Consider the following 19,184-nt stretch of genomic DNA (forward strand, 5'->3'; position numbering starts at 1 on the left):
TGATTTTCACAGCCCAAAAGGAGCATGCAGCACTATGAATTAAGGGGGAACATTATTGTGCAAGTCAGGCAAGTTTGATTTGGATTCCACCAACAGAAAATTGAAAGAGAGAGGGACAAGTTAAAGTACACTTTTAAAAATTGTTTGGATGGGGGATGACTATACACCACTATACAAGGGCTTAGTTACTTTAAAACCAACTCCCCAAGCTTTCCATTAATAGTACATTTTCAAATGACAGCAGTTGACATGTTTGAGCTATTCCCTGGTCTCTCTCTCTCTCTCTGCTTTTGCTGGATTTCAGTGGATAAACTGAATTCAGTTGGTAGGACGTCTTGCTGGGAAAGGTACTGTTTGTTCTCTTCATGCTGGGGGAGCAGATTACAAGCTTGAATGGTTTTCAGTCTCTGGTTTTTCTTCAGATTGCATAAATCTTTTGCCTTTTACTAAGGATTTCTGTTGAGAGGAACATTTATGAGTTTCCAGCTGGGGCCCTCAGGAGAATCAAAAAACCCTACAGCTACCTCTGTAATTTTAAGCTTCTCTAACTACTGACATCAAGAGCAGAGGGATAAACTCCTCCATCTTTTCCTGATTCAGTTATCCTTACTTTCTCCTGCTGAGGTCAAAAATATCAGTTTAATACTGGTCAAATTTGTTTAACAATGTACAGTGGCTATTTCAGAGCTTCCAGGCCATTCGTATTTGCAAGAGAGGTTTCAAGGACCATACCTGGTCCTCAGTAAACAATGGAATATAGAAATACAGCAATTGCCAGACTGGATCATGTCTCTGACTGCCTGGGATAGCTTGGTAACTGTCACTGTTAATATATCCTACAAAAGAAGAAGAAACCTTACAGAAGGCATTTAAGGGAGAACGTGCCTGCAAAGACCTCCAACGCCCCCTTAGTTAGAGGTTGAATCTGAAGCCAAAGGGTTTATATACTTTCCAAGACACTAGTGATTTTTGTTTGTTTTGTTTTGAAATGTAACAAGATAAAATCAGTGTAGAGGGGAAATATAACACCAATAAAATTTAATGGTCTAGGGAAAATTCCATAGCTTCCATAGTGCTGTTTAGAGATGGTTTCTTCCAAATTCTCCCTTGCTGCAGACATCAGGGATTTTGGTAGATCTCCCAGACTTGTGGAGTCTTCTACTTGGCTTTTATTCTATGGGGGGTTGTCAAAAGGTGTTACAGTTCTCAAGACTCAAGTCTTCTGTTTATCCATGGGGTGGGTACGGACAGGCAAGTCTGGCAACTTTCCCCTCTGCAGCCCTACAGCTATGCCTCAAATCTGATGAGGAAGGATGACCTTAGGAGGGAAAAGTTGGCCTGATCACGTCTGCATTATATGCATATCTACACAGCATTGACAACCCTCCCAGTCTTTGTCCTCTTAAGGAAAAAGATATGTTCTTAATGTGAGTTAGCCAAAATCTTTTTGAAGATGAGGCATAAATGCATGATGTTTATCCCTTCTCCCTCGTGAGGTAAGATTTTAAAACAAACCTTTAGCAACTTGTAGTTTATAAATTACTAAAAGGTTGCCTGAAAGCTTACGTGACATTAATTCACACCTTTCCCAGGATGCTGGAACAACACTTCTTAATGCACTAACCTCCTAGATAACGAGGAGTCTGGTGACACCTTCAAATAAATGGATAACAAATAACAGATTTATTTATGAAGAGCTCTCTTCATGTGCCAATATATATGTGTAACCCTTCTGCCCGTCAGAGTTGGCAGCAACAAGGGCCGGGTTCAATATCTAGGGGATCCATTCCAATAACACAATGCAAACCGGCTCGAGCCCCCACCCAGTGACCTGGGACAAATATATACCACCCCCGCTGGGCGCCTCCAAGAGGCAATACTTCCCCTCTCGCAAGCACATAGTCTGAGTGTAGCAAAAGCCTTTTAATAACAGAGAGAAACAATGTGGCATTATGTTTGGGAAACACCACCAACAGGATTCATAACAAAACCCATGAGCAAAAACCCACCCCAAGCAAATTGGGGCATGCCCTTTTCCCTTTCGTTCTTGAGTCCAGCAACCCCAAATCACTCAAAGTCCCAAAAGTCCAATGCCCCAAAAGTCTCTGTCCCTGGTCAGGGCCGCCCCAGAGTTCGAAAGTTTATCTGCGGAGCTTTACCTCCCAACCTGGGTGGAAATGGGACGGGGGTAAGAGGCACCTTACGTGATCTGAAGCCAGCCGCCCCACGAACTCCTTCGCTCAGCTGCGCTCCGCTCCGCTCCGCCAGCCGCCCCACGAACTCCTTCGCTCGGCTGCGCTCCGCTCCGCCAGCCGCCCCACGAACTCCTTCGCTCGGCTGCGCTCCGCTCCGCTCCGCCAGCCGCCCCACGAACTCCTTCGCTCGGCTGCGCTCCGCTCCGCCAGCCGCCCCACGAACTCCTTCGCTCGGCTGCGCTCCGCTCCGCCAGCCGCCCCACGAACTCCTTCGCTCGGCTGTGCTCCGCTCCGCCAGCCGCCCCACGAACTCCTTCGCTCAGCTCCACGGCCCACAAGCAGCTCCTGCCATCCACAAACTGCTCCACCAGCCAGTCCGCAAGGCACTCCAGCCGGCCCGCCAACTGCTCCACAATATATCTTCCGGCTCCCCCACTACTTAACACAACACTCAGTGATTTCAGCTCTTAGGTGAATTCAGCTTGTAGTAGGGGAGCCCCAGTGCTGGTGCACTGTCAGCCCAAAATGAGCTCAGCAGCCTATAACTAGACTTCTAATTAAATCAAAATTAGCTATTAGCTCTGATATTCCACAGTGGAGAGAGGAGGAAGTGCAATTAGCATGTAAGGCCCTCACCAAGGGGCCCATACCCCCAAGTATTAGTACTTGTCCCCAGCCTCTCTCCATTCACACAGTTTTGGAACCCATGACCCTTGCCTAGCGAGTGCTACTTAGTTGATGGTGAATCCCTCCATCATAACAAAAGGCCACGTACAGTTCCAAGCACAGTTCCCATAATCAGGGTAATAACAATTTATTCTTCCTGCCCCAATAACAGAGACACTGGGGATCCCACAGCAGCCAAAGTGACCATTTGGGCAGCTATGGTCTCATTCTAGGCGGGGTGGGTGTGCCTATGCAAATGAGATCGGCCCCTGAAGTTCTTTTCCACAACTTGCCACACCTCACCACCAGATGTCAGGGTGGAGCTCATCCTGACACTGCTTACATATGTATGCCTGTTTCTGTAATTTTCACTCCATGCATATGAAGAAGTGGGTTTTTTACCCACAAAAGCTTATGCCCAAATAAATCTGTTAGTCTTTAAGGTGCCACCGGACTCCTCGTTTTTTTTGTGGATACTGACTAACACGGCTACCCCTCCGATACTTAATCTCCTAGATGCAGCAAAGGATTGAAAGCAGCAAGGGTCTTTGGCTCCATCATAAATGTTTAAAGAGATGAGGCATACAAACAGCATGCGTTATCATGGCAGGAAACCTTTGCGGAGAACTAATAGATGTCCACTTGCAATTGACTTCAGTGGAAAGACTCCATGATAAGCAAAAAGCAGCTCTGCCCCATTACGAACATGGAGTGAATTCTCCTTTGAAAACAGGAGGGGAGGATTCATTAGTGGATTTAGTATTTATGCAAATTAAACTCCTTCAAGGGCTCTGTGTGAGGCCATGTCAGCCAATTCCCTGCTTCCTCATTCCCTGTTACCTACCTGTTCTGCTTTTATAACATTAGTTAACGTAAGATGAGGAAAAGTTTATAGAAAAATATCATTGTATTGCTTGCCCTGCTGCTAGTTCTATCTAGTTGAGTGAAAGAATCACCATTGATTCTATGCATAAAACTGCAGGTGTTAAGAAGTCAATATCTTCATTGGTATTTTATAAGAAGTCTTTGGAGTCCCATAATCCCTAAGTCCTGTTCCTAGGGCTGGTCTCGAAAAGCATGAAGCAGAAGAGGAATGACTTCTAAATTACTCTAGGGCCAGATGTAGAATCCAGGCGGTGTCATTTTCAGAACTTTGGAATAACCAGAGAAGAAGGCCTGTTCCAGAGGACCCATCCTAAATCTTCCATGAGAATTCATCAAGTTGAATTTTTGCTCACTACTTCCCAAGACTGAATTTGAGCCATCAACCTAGATGTGAAGGATTCTAGAGCCCCCTTACCTACCTGCTGAGCCAGCTAGCCCCTCCTTAACAATTTGTTCCTCCTTTGTTTTCAGCACAAACAAATCAATATAGCCCCCCGCCACCTTACTGAGGTGTTAAATGCTACACCAAACCTGCACTTAACTGTTTCTAGGAACGTACACATGGCACATTTTCTGCATTGCCTGTAACTGGAAAATTACCCAGCCGATGGTAAAATAAAGAGAAACAGGGCAAGAGACATTCCTGTAGACACAGGAAATTAACCACTTTTTATTACCCTACTTGCAGATGCTCAATTGAAACCTCCCCATCTGATGATTCAGGCTTTGGGGTAAACAAGGCTTTTGGTGAGCAAGAAAGTAAAAACCAAAAACAATTGGGAATAGATTCTATTAAATGGCAACATAAAATACGAAGTGCATCTTAGGTAATAAGATGCAAGGCGCTGTGATGAGAGCTAGCTAGGCAAATATATCAGGGACAATGGGTCGATCCACTGTTCCTCTGCACAGATCCATTTCAGCCTGGTTCTTTCTTGCACTTCACCTTGTGTGATCACTTATGCCACTGCAAAGTTGCGGGGGAAGATGCTACCATACTCATCAGGTGGCACTTCACCCATTTGGCACTGGTATAAACAAATGCACTAGCTGCAGGGCGGTGGAGATTGATGCCCGCTGGTTCCCGTTCCCCTCTGCTTTGTGCCTGGGATAGTCATTCACACTTGTGCAAAGGGGGTGTGCAACACTCCCAAATCGCAATGAGAGGGCACCAATTGTGAGCTGTACCTGAACTGATCTTGGTGTCACTTGAGTGTGGGGGAGCAAATCTGGCTATATTTACCATCTTTGAGAAACCTAGACTCTGGAGCAGACCAGAGACCAGTCCAAGCCTCAGTGTAAGAAGAGTCCCAAAGGTAGGGCTAGGTATCTTCCCCACAACACATCCTTCCAGCCAAGCTTTCGGTAACATCCCCTCCTCTCCCACCTTTTCAAATGCTTACTTATTTTTTTTTCTTTTCTTAAAAGGTCAGCGCCCAACATTCCTGAATAACCCTACAATAACACACCTGGGAGCACAGCAGAAAGGAGAACACCCTGCTTGGTAAGGGCAGATTTTTGGTTCCCATCTATTCCGAAACATACCTTTTCCCTCTGTCCCTGTCCATTGGAGGGGAAACTTCCTGGTCAAAGCCCAGGATGCCAGGTAGCGTAGAGGGAGTCCCTGGGTTTCCAGAGCCACCATGAGAGGCTGTTTTCCCCCCAGCGTCCATCAAGTTTGTGATCAGAACAGCAGCTCATTCCACGGGGCAGAGGTCCCACAGAACCATTTAAGGGACACACTTGCACCATTCTCCTTCCCTCAGGCCCTTTCTGGTGGGTTCCCCCATGGGGAGGGACCAACCCGGACCACAGCGATGATACAGAATACAGCACTCAACGAGCCAGACCACGTGGGTAGGTCTACACTGCCACTTGGAGCGAGTCTGGCTATGTGGGCGGACAGACACAACTGAAGCCCTGCTTGCGTAGCGTTCTAAAAATAGCAGTGTGGCTGTTGCTGCTCGGGCGGGAACACGGGCTCTCAAGCGTAGGAGGTCAGGGGGGCTTGAGAGCCCGAGCTGCAGCATCCATGCTGTTATTTTTAGTGTGCTGGCTCGAGCAACACTCATTTCCAACTGCAGCGCCAATATAGACATACCCTGTGTCATGAAATGGCCCCTCGACACTGCTGTTGTAGTATAAAGGGGCTGCAAAAGAGAGCTCACATTCTCCATGCAGAATAGTCCCCCCAGTAGGGGCAGGTAGAGAGCCGTGCAACTTTCCCTGTCCCGGCTCCTGGCTGCAGGGCGTGACTGGGAATAGCAGGACGGGGTGTGGTCAGGGTGTGCTAGCTGAGAATTTTTCAATGTTTTCGATCAAAAAAAAAAAAAAGCCAATTCGTCGAAAGGGATGCTTTTCTTGGGAGGGGGTGGACGCTGATGAATTTTCCATTTTGGAAAATTGTTAGAAGCCATGGAAACATCGCATTTTGACGCTTTTGAAAGGAAACGTTCTGTTTTGGGTTCAAAATGGCCTTTGGTTTAGAAACGGAAGTTTCTTTATAGTAAAAAGAAATGTAAAAGGTCCAAATCAAAATGAAGCCTTTCAAAATGACGGGAATGAAATATTTTGACAGATCTGAAAAAAAGACGACAGATTTTCACTTCACAGAATTTTGGTTTGAGGGGGTGGGGGAGAGTGGGAAACATTTTTGAAACCTTGAAAATGTTTCTGGGATGGGAAAACCATTTCCTGACTGGCTCTAGGGCTGTGCTCCAGAATTGTGCCTCTCAGGCAGTCACGCAAAACCCGTGTAGCTGAGAGCTGCTCTAGGGGCTGGGTACAGAAGTAGGGAGGCACAAAGGAGGCTTAAAAGGTACCAGTTTCCCACTCTTTCCCATGGCCCACATTGCATAAAAAGAATGCACCATCTGGCCTAGTGTCCTTAAAATGCAAAAAATCTCCTCGTAAGTAGGGTTACTAGATAGCAACTGTGAAAAAACGGGACAGGGAGTCGGGGGTAATAGGCACCTATATAAGCAAAAGTTCCAAAAAACAGGACTGTCCCTTTAAAAATGGGATGGATGGTCACCCTACTTGTAAGTCAAGCTGCTCCATTCCTGAATATTCATTTTATATACACAGAATGTGTTGTGGTGTCCTCAGAGCAGTGAAATAGACAAAAGCTACTGAAAAGGATCATAAGTCAGAGGTCCTAATGTGCTGTTGTGTTTTTAAGGCTGTCAAGATTCTGTGGCTTATTTTAGAGTCTCAAAAGGTCAATCTATTGTAGTAATGCTGGGAGAGGCTGCTATTGACAAAAAAGAATGGACGCGAAGCAGGTGGAAACTATTGACATAATGGAAGGAGAGAGTCCTTTCAGAAAGACTGGATCACAGGGCATTCCACACGCCATTAAAACCATTAAATGAAAACAGCAGGGAGGGGAAAAAATTGTTGGAAATAATCATCCTGATTTTATCGTGTTATAGACAAACAGAAAAGTATCGTCATGCTGAGTGGTGGGTCTCACTTCACTCGGCCAATGATACCTCGGTTACTAGGATTAATATCTGGTGTTGAAGATGGCCAATCATCCTATCTGATGTCCATAAAAAGAGGGATTTTGAATGGAAAGGACAGTGGCTACTGAGGAAAGTTCTTCTGCTAATCTTTGTGGGGTCAGGATTGCTCCCCCTACCAATGCAAAGGATTAATGCACACATGGGAACAGACTTAATCCTGCATTGGCAGGGGGATAGAGATGATGACACCCTATGATAGCGGGGTGCTCTCTTTCCCATGTCTGTGGATGCAGAATTTAAAAATACATCACCTTTAGGTTCTTGTTTTCCATGTTGCAAAAAGTCCTAACGGAAAGCCTGTTAACTAAGATCAGTGTAGCTTTACCCAGAAGAGGAACTGGTAGAACAGTTCATACAAATGCAGTATGAAAGGATTCCTTTCTGATGTGTTTCTGTAGTGCCTATCACTGTGCTTTGGTAATTGTGACCTGCATCTCATAGGGGCACCTGTGATGAAATTCACACCTGTGCCAGTACAAAGCCAATGCACCACTTAGGCCCAATTCTGAGGGCTTAAGTGGAATTTCATGGGCCTTGTGCTGGCTCTTTGCACAGGAGTGAATTCAACCCGAAGAGATTCTACTGTAACACAATAGGCAGCAATCTAAGCAAGAAATGGCAGCTCTCTCACTTGTGATGAAACCTGGAAAATCAGTGAAGAGTGAAGGACTGGGTTGGCTCAGTGTAAAAATGAGCTGGCTTTTGCAGACTCTTTGCTGAATACGGAAAAGAATTCACTCTGTGAGGGGACTGGTTGGCAGTGGAGAGCTGCAGGAGCTTGCTCATACTTTGGGTTTGCAGCAGGCAAAAGCAGGCACGAGGATTTAGTAGTTCTCTTCATTCCCCGGGAGGTATAGAGCGCATTCATTACCTGTACAAGCTGGCAGGCTGCACAATGGAAAGCTGACACGACAGCTGGCAGGGGGTCAAACTCGTATTCCTTCCAGTTGTAGTTTTCCTTACGCAGAGAGAGCTAACTGGAGTTGTCGTCTCACATCTAAAATTTTAAAAGCCAGCCCTGGTTCTCCTCTCCGTTAGACGTGGGTAACTCCATTGACTTCAATGGAGTTACTACTGATTTACACAGGTGTAAGTGAGAGGAGAATCTGGCCCTGTTTTGACGCCTTAATGCCATTAGGATGTCCGTTCAGCACCCAGTTCTGAAGATCAGCAGCACCAGAACCAGGAGATGAAAATTCTATTTTGGTGTGCTCCATCCTGACAGTTAGGGAATGGACGCGAACACGGGAGCTTGAGAACATGGGAAGGTAAACCAAAAAAACAATGCCATCCCCCGCCCCACTCCCCCCCCCCCCCAAAAGAAAACCCAACCAAAACAAACCACTCCACTGCACAAGCAATTCTGAGCGAAATGAGACAGAAAGAGAATGAACCTCACAGGACAGAGGTTAGTCGCGTTGCTTAACCACTACTGGAAAGTACTCTGGTAATGAGGGCAGTCCAATCACTGATGTAGAATAGCCTTAGTGGCAGGTAATAGTCCAGAACTCTGAACTTGTGGAACAAAGCCAATGGGCTTTCTTCTCCTGTAGATACTGGACCCTGGTGCTGTTTACCACACTCACTAACATCACCCCAATTCTAATTTGTGTTCGTGCTCCCAGACGACAAAACCTCAATGTGTAGTATGTTCTAAGTACAGGAGCTCAGATTGTGCATGGCCTCTGCATAGTTATAGAGCAGCAGAGGGATAAAGCAAGAACTTTCCATCCTTGCTTTAATGCCAGCTTCCCTCGCAGTGGGAACAAAACAAGCATTTTTATAGGCAAACCAAATGGAAGGTGGGGCTTGTGACTAGGTCTCCTGGTCCCAGTCCAGCACCTCAGGATTCAATTCCCAGCTCTGCAGCAGGCTTCCTTGGCCAAGTCACTGTCTCCCTGTGCCTTGGTTCCTACATCTGTACAATGGGGCTATTAATACTCCCTTTCTTACTTAACATTTAATGCCTAAAGGTCACAGCCACCATTGTAGTAGGTGCTATATGAACAGATAGTAAATGACAATCCCTGCCCCAGGAGTCGATACATCTTTGTCTGTCTTGCCTACACTGTAAACTGTTTGGGACAGGGACTCTCTCTCGCTGCGGGTATGTCTACACTGAAATCACTTGATAAGAGCTCACTTGGGCACTGGTGGAGCAGTGAAGCTGTGGCAGCGTGGGTGGGGCTAGCAACCCATATAATTACCCAGGGATGGAGGTAGGCTTGTACAGCTCGTGCTGAAGCCCAAGATGCTGTGGCTTCACTCCAGGTCAAAGATAGCTCGGGTGTGTCTGTCCGACATCCTGTGATTGCAGCGTAGACATACCCCCATGTGTCTGTGCAATGCCTGGCACAATGGGGTTCCAAGCTCATTTGGGATCTATAATTGCTATCATAATACAGATATAACCTTGGGTGTGCATATTGATATGGGCATCTATATGAGACAATAGGGCTTTGTGCTGAATCAGGAACAGTTAAAATTTTCCGGTACAGTCGTGATTTGTAACCACTGAGGATAGCTGCTAGTGTTCTGTTTTGCTGGGGCATCTAGGGGCTACTTAATATAGATAAGAAACAGATGATTCTTCTCAAACTTTTTGTTGCTTGAAAATGGTATGAATTCAGTGCTGCAGAATAGTGCTGGCTTGGGAGACCTGGGGACAATGTGTTTACACTGCAATAAAAGACATGTGGCTGGTCTGGATCAGCTGTCTGGGGCTTGGGCTGTGGGGCTATAAAACTGCCGTGTAGATGTTTGAGCTCAGACTGGGGTTGGTCCTGCTTTGAGCCGGGGGTTGGACTAGATGAACCTCCGGAGGTCTCTTCCAACCCCAATCTTCTATGATTCTGTGGTGTCTGGACTCTGAGACACCATGACGGGGAAGGGTCCCGGAGCCTGGGATCCAACCCAAAGTCACTGCAATTGTCTCGTCCTGCAGCTGGAGCCCTGCAAGCTAGAGTCAGCTGCCCCAGGCCAAACGCAGCGGTGTTGCAGGTCTTTTTGAGCAGTGTAGATGTACCCCACGTCTTCTTTTTATCCAGACAACAGGTAGCAGAAGTGCAAACTGCTGATGTGCCTGTAACTGTAAGTAGCTAGATTTCTAAGGCTGCCAACACAAGGACCAATTCGTGCCGCTCGCAGCAGTGTAGCTGTTGCTACTTGTCTGTGCTGGGAAGCAGCTTGAGAGAGACAGGGCCAGTTGCAGGGGTCCTGGGCAATGGATATTTTGGCATCTTCCTTGCAAAAGCATGAGGAAAAAGAAGGCTCAGCAGTGCATGCATAATAAACTCTGTCCTGCCAGCCTGAGTGTTAGATCTCTCGGGAGCACCAGTAAACAGAGTACAAATACATATGACTAACCTTAGAGGTAGTGAGTGCTCTCTTATTTTCTCTATTCCTTTCCCTCACCTTCTCCTCCCCGCCACTTCTCTCTGTTCTATTCTCTCTTCTTCTACTTTCTTTTTAACTCCCTCCTTATTTTGTTCTGTCTCTGTTCTTTTTTCCCCATCCACCTCCGTCTTCCTTTGGATCTGCTGTGTTCATGGCATACAAAACAGAGGAGATAGATTTAAAAAATACTTCTGTTGGAAGCTTGCAGTGTAACGCTACTTTATTTCTTATAATTCAGAGTGATGTTTGCAGTGTTGTTGTAGCTGTGTCAGTCCCAGGATATGAGAGAGACGAGCTCTGTGGAGCTTGAAAGCTTGTCTCTTTCTCCAACAGAAACTAGTCCACTAAAAGATATCACCTCACCCATATTGTCTCAATTCAGAACGATTACACACAACCATCCAAAACAGAGAGAAACAAAGCAGGCTGCTCCTTAAAACAGAGAGGCAAAACTTACCCCACCCTACTGTAGGCTGCCTGTCTTCTGAATGCATTCTGATCACAGGCTTCCCTCCAGAGCCTCTGCCTGCAAGCAGGACCAGGAAGAAACCTTGAGAATTGTTTTCCTTCTCTTGAGTCTGAGTCTAGGCCCACTGTGGCCATGCAGTGGGTTTTTTATTGCAGTGTAGATGTATCCTAAATGGGAGCTGAGCTCGTGAAAGTCTGGCCCAAAGGAGACAGCAGGAAAAGCAGCTACCAAGAGGGTGTAAGAAGATGGGAGTTAAAGTAGGGCATTTCCTACTTCGACATCCACCTTCTTCTGGCCCCTTGTGGTAGCAGCTCCCCACCCTAAAGTGGCCTAATCCACCTCTCATTTTACACCTTACCTCTGAATATATATTTACTTACTGTAAGTTCTTTGCGGGAGGGACCACCTTTTTATTCTGTGTTTGTACAGCGCCTCGCACAGTGGGGTCCTGGTCCATGACTGGGATTCCTAGCTACTACCACAATACATATAATATTCAGAATCCATACTGGATTTTTTCTCTCGTTTTTTTTTTTTTAATGATTCTTTCCTAAGTGAAAGTTCCTTGTGAAGGGGTGAGGTAGCAAAGACCGTTCCTTGACATCCATCATTTTAAATGTCCCGTACACTCTGTGTTTCACTTCCTCCTTCCATAACCCCCACCCACCACCGTAAAATTGGGGAAATTACACTGATGCACCTCTGTAAAGTGCTTTGAGATCTACCCACGAAATAGTCTACATGGCTGGTGCTGGTGTTCTCAGTCAACGGTTTATTCTCCAAACGTATAACTGACGTAGAACCCAGAGTAGCAATCGACCTAACAACAACAACAGCTTCAAAGATGTGTAGACTTTTGCTTCAGGGGCCAATGCCATGTAGATTTCAAAAGCAAATTTTTCTTATTGGAAAGAAAAGGCTTTACAACAGAAGCATGGATGCTAGTGAATTTTCACAGTAAGGAAAATATCTCAACACACTTAACCCACCTCAAACCAGTAATTACTATGTAGCATTGCTAGGCAGGCACATTTTTGACTGTAGAGCATGCAGGCAAGTGCAACAGCAATATGCACGAGAACAGTAGCTTCTGGTATAAAACAGACATCAGCCTTTCCTCCCTGCACATGATGAATGTCTGTGCTGATGCGGCAAGCTGGTCATTCCCCCGTTGTTTCACAACAGCCTCACGGGCATTCAGAATTAGTCTGCTTTCATCCAGGTGGCAATGAGGAATAACTTCACTGAAGTCAATGGGGCAACATCTGTACAGCTGGTCAGGAATTTTCAGCCAAAACCTTCTTTTTGTTTGAAAATGCTGATTCGTCAAAACTGAAGCAGTGCACAGGAAAGGGTCGCTGCTGAGGAATCTCCCGTTTCAAAACATTTGTGAATTGTATTTCCCAAACGGTTGGAAAAGAGGTCAAAACAGGACTTGCCAGCCATTTTGGAAACACATTTTCTGTTCAAAAAGGCTTTTTTTTTGTGCATGTAAAATTTTAGTTAGATTTGGTATTAATTAAATCATGAAGTATTATTCTTGTTAGAAAAAAAGATCAAGACAAAATATTTCAACAGTTCCTGAATTTTAGATTTTTTTGATTCATGAAAATTTTGGAGATTTTGACTTTTTGGGATGGGAAAAAAATTTTGAAATCTCCAAAAACACTCGTGGGCTGGAGAAACCTTTTCCTTCCCAGCTCCTCACACAGATCTGACACCAGTGTATGAGCAGCAGCAGCAGGCTCCGTGGGATGCAACATTGTTTTGTCAGCTCAGGCAGCTGATAGCAGCGTGGACTCTTGAGCAAAGTCCGTGAAAGAGGCCCTGTGCACAGAGCATGCTGTCTTATCCCCATCCCCATGTCTGAGAGTCAGGCAAGAGCAGACAGTTCCTAAAACTAGGTTTCCATGGTTCATGCATTTCCAGCTTCTAATTTACGGGGGTGCGCGTCTCATCCTGTAAGGTGCAAAGCACCTTCAACACCTACTGAAGACAAGGAAACAAGGAGGCTGTTGGTTCAGCCCCAATTAACCTGATTTGTTTGGGGTTGGATGGAACCATCAGCTCAAGAGGGAAGATGAATAAAATAGCAATAATTAAAAAAGGAACATTCTACCACCCTCTCTCCCCATCCCTTTGGAAAACTGGCAGCCTTTTATCCTCTGAAACTCATCCATACCTGGTCCCATATTCCACAGGTTACATTTGAGATGGAGACCTGGGCAGCTGGAAATTAGAGTGAAATATAGAAACCAATGACGAAAGAGAACACTGGAAATATTAAAGCACTCAGTGTGGCTTGTTTTCATTAAAGTGGATACTGCTCCCTAAAGCAAAGTTATTTTGATCCATGAAGCACAGTGTGTACTTGAAGTCAGCAGCAATCATGCTGACTGTCCATTGGGCAGTATCTCCTTATGGGTGGTCACCATGGGGTAGGTAATGACCGCCACTGAAAGCACTGACTCCAGCTTTGCGGATGGCACCTGCTCACAGAGTCTCAGTTCCAGGTTCTCTGCACTCAGGTGGCTGTGCAAGCTTCTGCCCTCCTTCCTGATGCCACAGTTCGAGGGTCCCATTTTGGCCCTTTCCAGCTGCTGGCTCTCCTGCTTGTCGGCTGGCTCAGGGCTCCGCAAACTGCAGAAGAGAATAGCCACGAAGCTCTTCTTGAAGTTCTCATTCATAAAAGTGTAGACCACGGGGTTATTGAAAGAGTTAAAGAACCCGACGGCCTGGACGATGGCAAAGATTATCTTTACGGTGACATCATCGTAGCTTTCCTCCAGGTTATCTGGGGAGCAAGGGAATAGATTAGAAAGAACCAACCAGAGGGTCTTACCTATTAGACCCACATCTTTCTGTTTGCTACACTATGTGCTCCCTTGCCTTACCATTCACCAGCCTCCTCTCCAGTCCTTCAACATGCTCCCACTGCAACTATGTTGAAGCTCACCCCTGAGCATGAGGCCTATGCCGCTCTTACAGACAGGACTTAAGTGGTTGCAAAGGCCTCTTCACTGGGGTGAATTTCACCTGAAGTGAGGCAACCTGCTCTGCAGCACCTGCAATCTGGAATAGCCTTCGACCTCTCTCCAGTTTGTCCCTTTTCAAATCTTACCCCCTTGTGACTACCTCTCTCCCCAATTCATAGAATCATAGCAGATTAGGGCAGGAATAGAACTCAGGAGGTCATCTAGTCCAACCCCCTGCTCAAGGCAGGACCAATCCCCAACTAAATCATCCCAGCCAGGGCTTTGTCAAGATGGGCCTTAAAAACCTCTAAGGATGGAGATTCCACCACCTCCCAAGGTAACGCATTCCAGTACTTCACCACCCTCCTAGTGAAAGAGTTTTTCCTAATATCCAACCTAGACCTCCCCCACTGCAACTTGAGAACACTGCTTCTTGTTCTGCCATCTGCCACCACTGAGAACAGCCGAGCTCCATCCTCTTTGGATCCCCTTTCAGGTAGTTGAAGGCTGCTATCAAATCCCCCCTCACTCTTCTCTTCTGCAGACTAAACAATCCCAGTTCCCTCAGCCTCTCCTCATAAGTCATGTGCCCCAGCTCCCTAATCATTTTCATTGCCCTATGCTTGACTCTTTCCAATTTGTCCACATCCCTTCTGTAGTGGGGGGGGGGGGACCAAAACTGGACACAGTACTCCAGGTGTGGCCTTACCAGTGCCGAATAGAAGGGAATAATCACTTCCCTCCATCTGCTGGCAATGCTCCTACTAATGCAGCCCAATATGCTGTTAGCCTTCTAGGCAACAAGGGCGCACTGCTGACTCATATCCAGCTTCTCATCCACTGTAATCCCCAGGTCCTTCTCTGCAGAACTGCTGCTTAGCCAGTCGGTCCCCAGCCCGTAGCGGTGCATGGGATTCTTCTGTCCCAAGTGCAGGGCTCTGCACTTGTCCTTGTTGAACCTCATCCGATTAATTTTGGCCCAATCCTCCAATTTGTCTAGGTCACTCTGGACCCTATCCTTACGCTCCAGCATATCTACCTCTCCCCTCAGCTTAGTGTCATCCATGAACTTGCTGAGGGTGCAATCCATCCCATCCTCCAGATCATTAATGAAGAAGTTGAACAAAAACAGCCCCAGGACCGACCCTTGGGGCACTCCGCTTGATACTGGCTGCCAACTAGACATCGAGCCGTTGATCACTACCCGACGATCTAGCCAAATTTCTATCCACCTTATAGTCCATTCATCTAATCCATACTTCTTTAATTTGCTGGCAAGAATACTGTCACGAATCCTCTTCCTCTCCCACATTGCTGCTCTTATTTGTGCCTGCAGCTGTGCTATAATTTCAGCATTTTGATTCGAGCTAGTTGGTAAATATCTTCCCTGCACCAGTGGAATTTTTTTTAAATAGTTCTTTGTCAACATTTTTCACAGAAAATTGACAGGGTTTTTTTTTTTTTTTTTTGGTGACCAATTGAAAACTGAAATATTTCAGCCCCGAATTTGAAATGTCACTGTGGTGCCTCCTGGGAGTTGTAGTTCAGGTGGCTCATGATCTCCTTCTCCTCTAGAGGCTGGCCTACATCGCCCATGATGCACCATGGTCTCCTCTTGGTGAGGGGAGGTGGGGAACCATGGGAAATGAAATCGAGCGGGAGCGCATGGCTCACGGAGGAAAATGCGAGCAGGGGGCACTGGAGTTGGGCTTTGGGAGAGCATTCTGTTTTCTGACAAAAAGTTGCAATTGCCACGGCGGAGCAGACACTTTTCATGAAACAACTTTGTTTAGTCAGAAACCCACTTGTCTGCTGAAAACTAGGTTTGTTGCCAAACTTTTGGCCAGCCCTAACTTTCATGTAGTTTTTAGGTGAGGTGGTATACAAAACAAGGACTAGAGCCCTTACAAGTATGTGTTGTCCCATTGACACGGTCTGAGCTTCTCATCTGAGTAAAGGTTTACAGGATCAGGCCCTATGTTTGTACTGTGCTGAGGTGAGGAATGCTGGTATTTGGAGAGAACTGGGAAACTGACCATAGGCCCAGCCGAATACATTGAGGGCTAAATTGGGGAAATGTTGCTGTTCCCCCCCCCCCCCACCCTTGATCACACTACTTGCATCACCACTGGAGTTTCCAGGGAGTGTTTATGGCAGGGCTGTTAAGAGCCGGCCTATGCCCTACTGAAGTCCCACTGAATCCCTCAAAATAGGACTGTGCTGCCTGTCTGCATAGTGTTAATTTCACCCCAAATCATCTCCACAACACCCCACGTACAATGGGAAAATGGTATCACAATATTACGGCTGGAGAAAATGAGGCAGAGAAGTTGCAGAACTCGACTAGGGCTATGCAGTGAATCAGTGACAGAGCCAGTATTAGGCTGCAGGAGACTCCCTAGCTTCCATCTCTAAGTTCAGGCCACTTTTTCAAGTAACTTTAATAGCACAGCATGCATGGGTATTGTTACAAAACCACCCATCGCTGCCTTGCCACCACAGACTGACTAATGTGCCTGAATAAATTTTTTTACATATGGAGATAGGCTGCATTTATGAATTGGAATGGCTTTTGTGTAACAGAGGCTGTCAGTTGACATTCTGATCATTCATGTGTGGAGTGAGACCTTGTTGAGTTAGCAGGATTTTGAGGAGCTGTCTACGCTCACATTGCACTAATCAGTGAATTATATACTGTACTGAGGCAAGGATGCCTCTTTTGCCGGCTATTTGAGAATCTTCTCTTTTATAATCAACATCCCCAAGGGGATGGAAGGAGGACTCAGCTGGGCATGCAGGAAGACAAATTTTGCAAATACTAGGCCAGTTCCTCCTCTCATGGCATAGCTGCATTGTCTTCAATGAAGATACACTGATTTACACCATCTGGCTCATTGTCCTGTGATTTACTGCTTTCAATTACTTGTAAACCTGGGCTAGATTCAGATCTCATTCTCGTCAGCACAAAGCCAGAATAACGCCACTGATTGCAGAGGTGTGGGGGGAGGAAATTACTTTGGATTTAGGATGGTGGATCTGAGAGCAGAAATGATCCATCATATTCATTCATCTGCTGCATTCATTTCTTATGTTGAATTCTGCTGAGAAGCTAGTGTGTGTGGGTGTAATTGGTGTATTTAGTCCTTAGCCATAGCGTTGTTGTTGTTGTTTTTTCAAGAGAGCAAAAAAGCCACTCTGGCTGGAGACCTCCCCTATAAAATAATTGGAGTTGGACCCAAGCTGTAAAATTTGGATCTGGTTTGATCTTGGCTTCAGTGTATGGGTCCTGCCCATTATAGAAACTGAAACGTTTGCAAATGGATTTAGATTTCAGCCTGCCCAAAGAGTGTAAGAATATCTGGAATTAGGTTTTTGGTTCAAGCTCATGTCTAAATACAAGGGATAATGCAGGCAACTCCAAAACAGTGGGTGCTCTTGGCTGTCCTCAAGGTCATATGCCAGGCAAAAACAAATGGGTCAGGCATTCTACCCAATTTAGATAATAGTGTTTCCCCTCTGGCCCAAGCTGTTAGCTAAAGTTCAGGACTTTGAAGGATTGTTTCCATTAGGATGAGAAATTGCTACTGCAAGTCAGGTCTACTTTTGGTGTCATCTTGTTTATTTACAAAAAATGTACACAGTCTATCTCCCCGGACACATTAGAAACAAACAACAGTAGGCAGTTTTCTTGCTCAGAAATTCCCAAATCTGCCCACTTCATGAGCTCTCTGCCCAAGAAGCTCTGTCTCTCTGCTTCCTCTCAGAGCCACATTCACAACCCCATCCCCAGGCTTTCTGCTCCAACACACAGAGTCTGCTGCCCATATCCTAGCCATGTGTTTGCAGCCAGGGAAACCCCACACTCTACACAACTTAGCACTAACCTGGCATGCTGCCTAGAGCCTTGGGCAGTAGCCTCCCAGCTGTCATTACTCAATAAAGGGACTTGATTGCTCCTTCTCTTGAGCCTAAAGGGATTTTATTCCAGAATAATTACTGCTCTTTGGAAATGCAGTAATTACACTGGAATAAAGTGAGTCTAGAACACAATGTCCTTATAGGGAGTTATTCAGGAATAGTTTTTGCAGAATAGTTTCCTTGTGTACATTAGCCTTTAGCTATCATCTCCAATGCTGCAATACTGCAGTCAGTTCTGGACAATGCGGTATCGGAAAGATATGGGCAAATGGACAAGAGTTCAGAGAAGACCATTAATGAAAAAAATCAAGGGGCTTAAGCAATGCAGTTTTGATGAATGAGTAGAAGAGCTAAGTATATATTGGTGCTAATAGACTATTCTGGAATTGCAGTGGAGCTACTGTCTCAAGGGAGGTTTCAGAGTAGCAGCCGTGTTAGTCCGTATTCACAAAAAGAAAAGGAGGACTTGTGGCACCTTAGAGACTGACCAATTTATTTGAGCATAAGCTTTCATGAGCTACGGCTCACTTCATCAGATGCATCTTTTTCCACTGAATGCATCTGAATGCACTGAATGTAGCTCACGAAAGCTTATGCTCAAATTAATTTGTTAGTCTCTAATGTGCCTCAAGTCTTCCTTTTCTTTTTTCTCTCAAGGGAATGTCTCTTGTTTTATTTTTATTGGTCATTTCAGGAATTTTAGGATCTCTCTCTCTCTCACACACACACACACGCACACAGAGTCTTATCAGTTCAATTTATATCTACTCACTGTATTCAAACAACATGTGGACAACGTGAAAAGGTGCCCAGCACGCAGCGAAGAACAGCACTACAATAACCATCATCATCACGGCTCGTTTCTTCTTCCTGGAGGAAGCCATTTGAGACAGAGAGCGAGAGCTGACAAGGAGACATTTATAGCAGGAGGCAAGCAGAAATTCAGCACCTGATCATTTGTACTGAGAGAAATAGGCTAGTTGCGTTCAGATGGTAGGAGAGTGAAAAGCATTCACTGTAAAGCATTCACATTCCTGATAAAAGGACACAAGGATGGTCAATGAAATTGAAAGGTGGCAAATACCACCCCCCTCACCCCGCCCCCACCAATCTGATTAAAGGAAGCACTTTTTTTCTACACAATGCAAAATTA

The 19,184-nt window shown here is 45.7% G+C and overlaps 1 protein-coding gene and 1 pseudogene across 2 annotated transcripts in view; one reads left to right on the plus strand and one right to left on the minus strand.

The window, feature by feature from the left end:
* Positions 1 to 402: 402 nt before the first annotated feature.
* LOC125626552 (U5 spliceosomal RNA) lies at positions 403 to 488 on the plus strand (annotated as a pseudogene).
* An 11,402-nt stretch (positions 489 to 11,890) lies between these two features.
* The window catches only part of LOC125626354 (pyroglutamylated RF-amide peptide receptor-like), an 87,084-nt gene continuing 79,790 nt past the window's right edge, over positions 11,891 to 19,184 (minus strand). For both annotated transcript variants that reach the window (XM_048829204.2, XM_048829203.2), the window contains 2 exons: positions 18,804 to 18,901; positions 11,891 to 13,932 (listed from right to left, as the gene is read on the minus strand). In XM_048829204.2, the coding sequence (XP_048685161.1) occupies positions 13,526 to 13,932; positions 18,804 to 18,901 (505 nt within the window). In that variant the 3' untranslated portion in view covers positions 11,891 to 13,525. The remainder of the gene's footprint in view (positions 13,933 to 18,803; positions 18,902 to 19,184) is intronic.

The sequence above is a fragment of the Caretta caretta genome, chromosome 26 (assembly GCF_965140235.1).
Source record: "Caretta caretta isolate rCarCar2 chromosome 26, rCarCar1.hap1, whole genome shotgun sequence".
Lineage (NCBI taxonomy): Eukaryota > Metazoa > Chordata > Testudines > Cheloniidae > Caretta > Caretta caretta.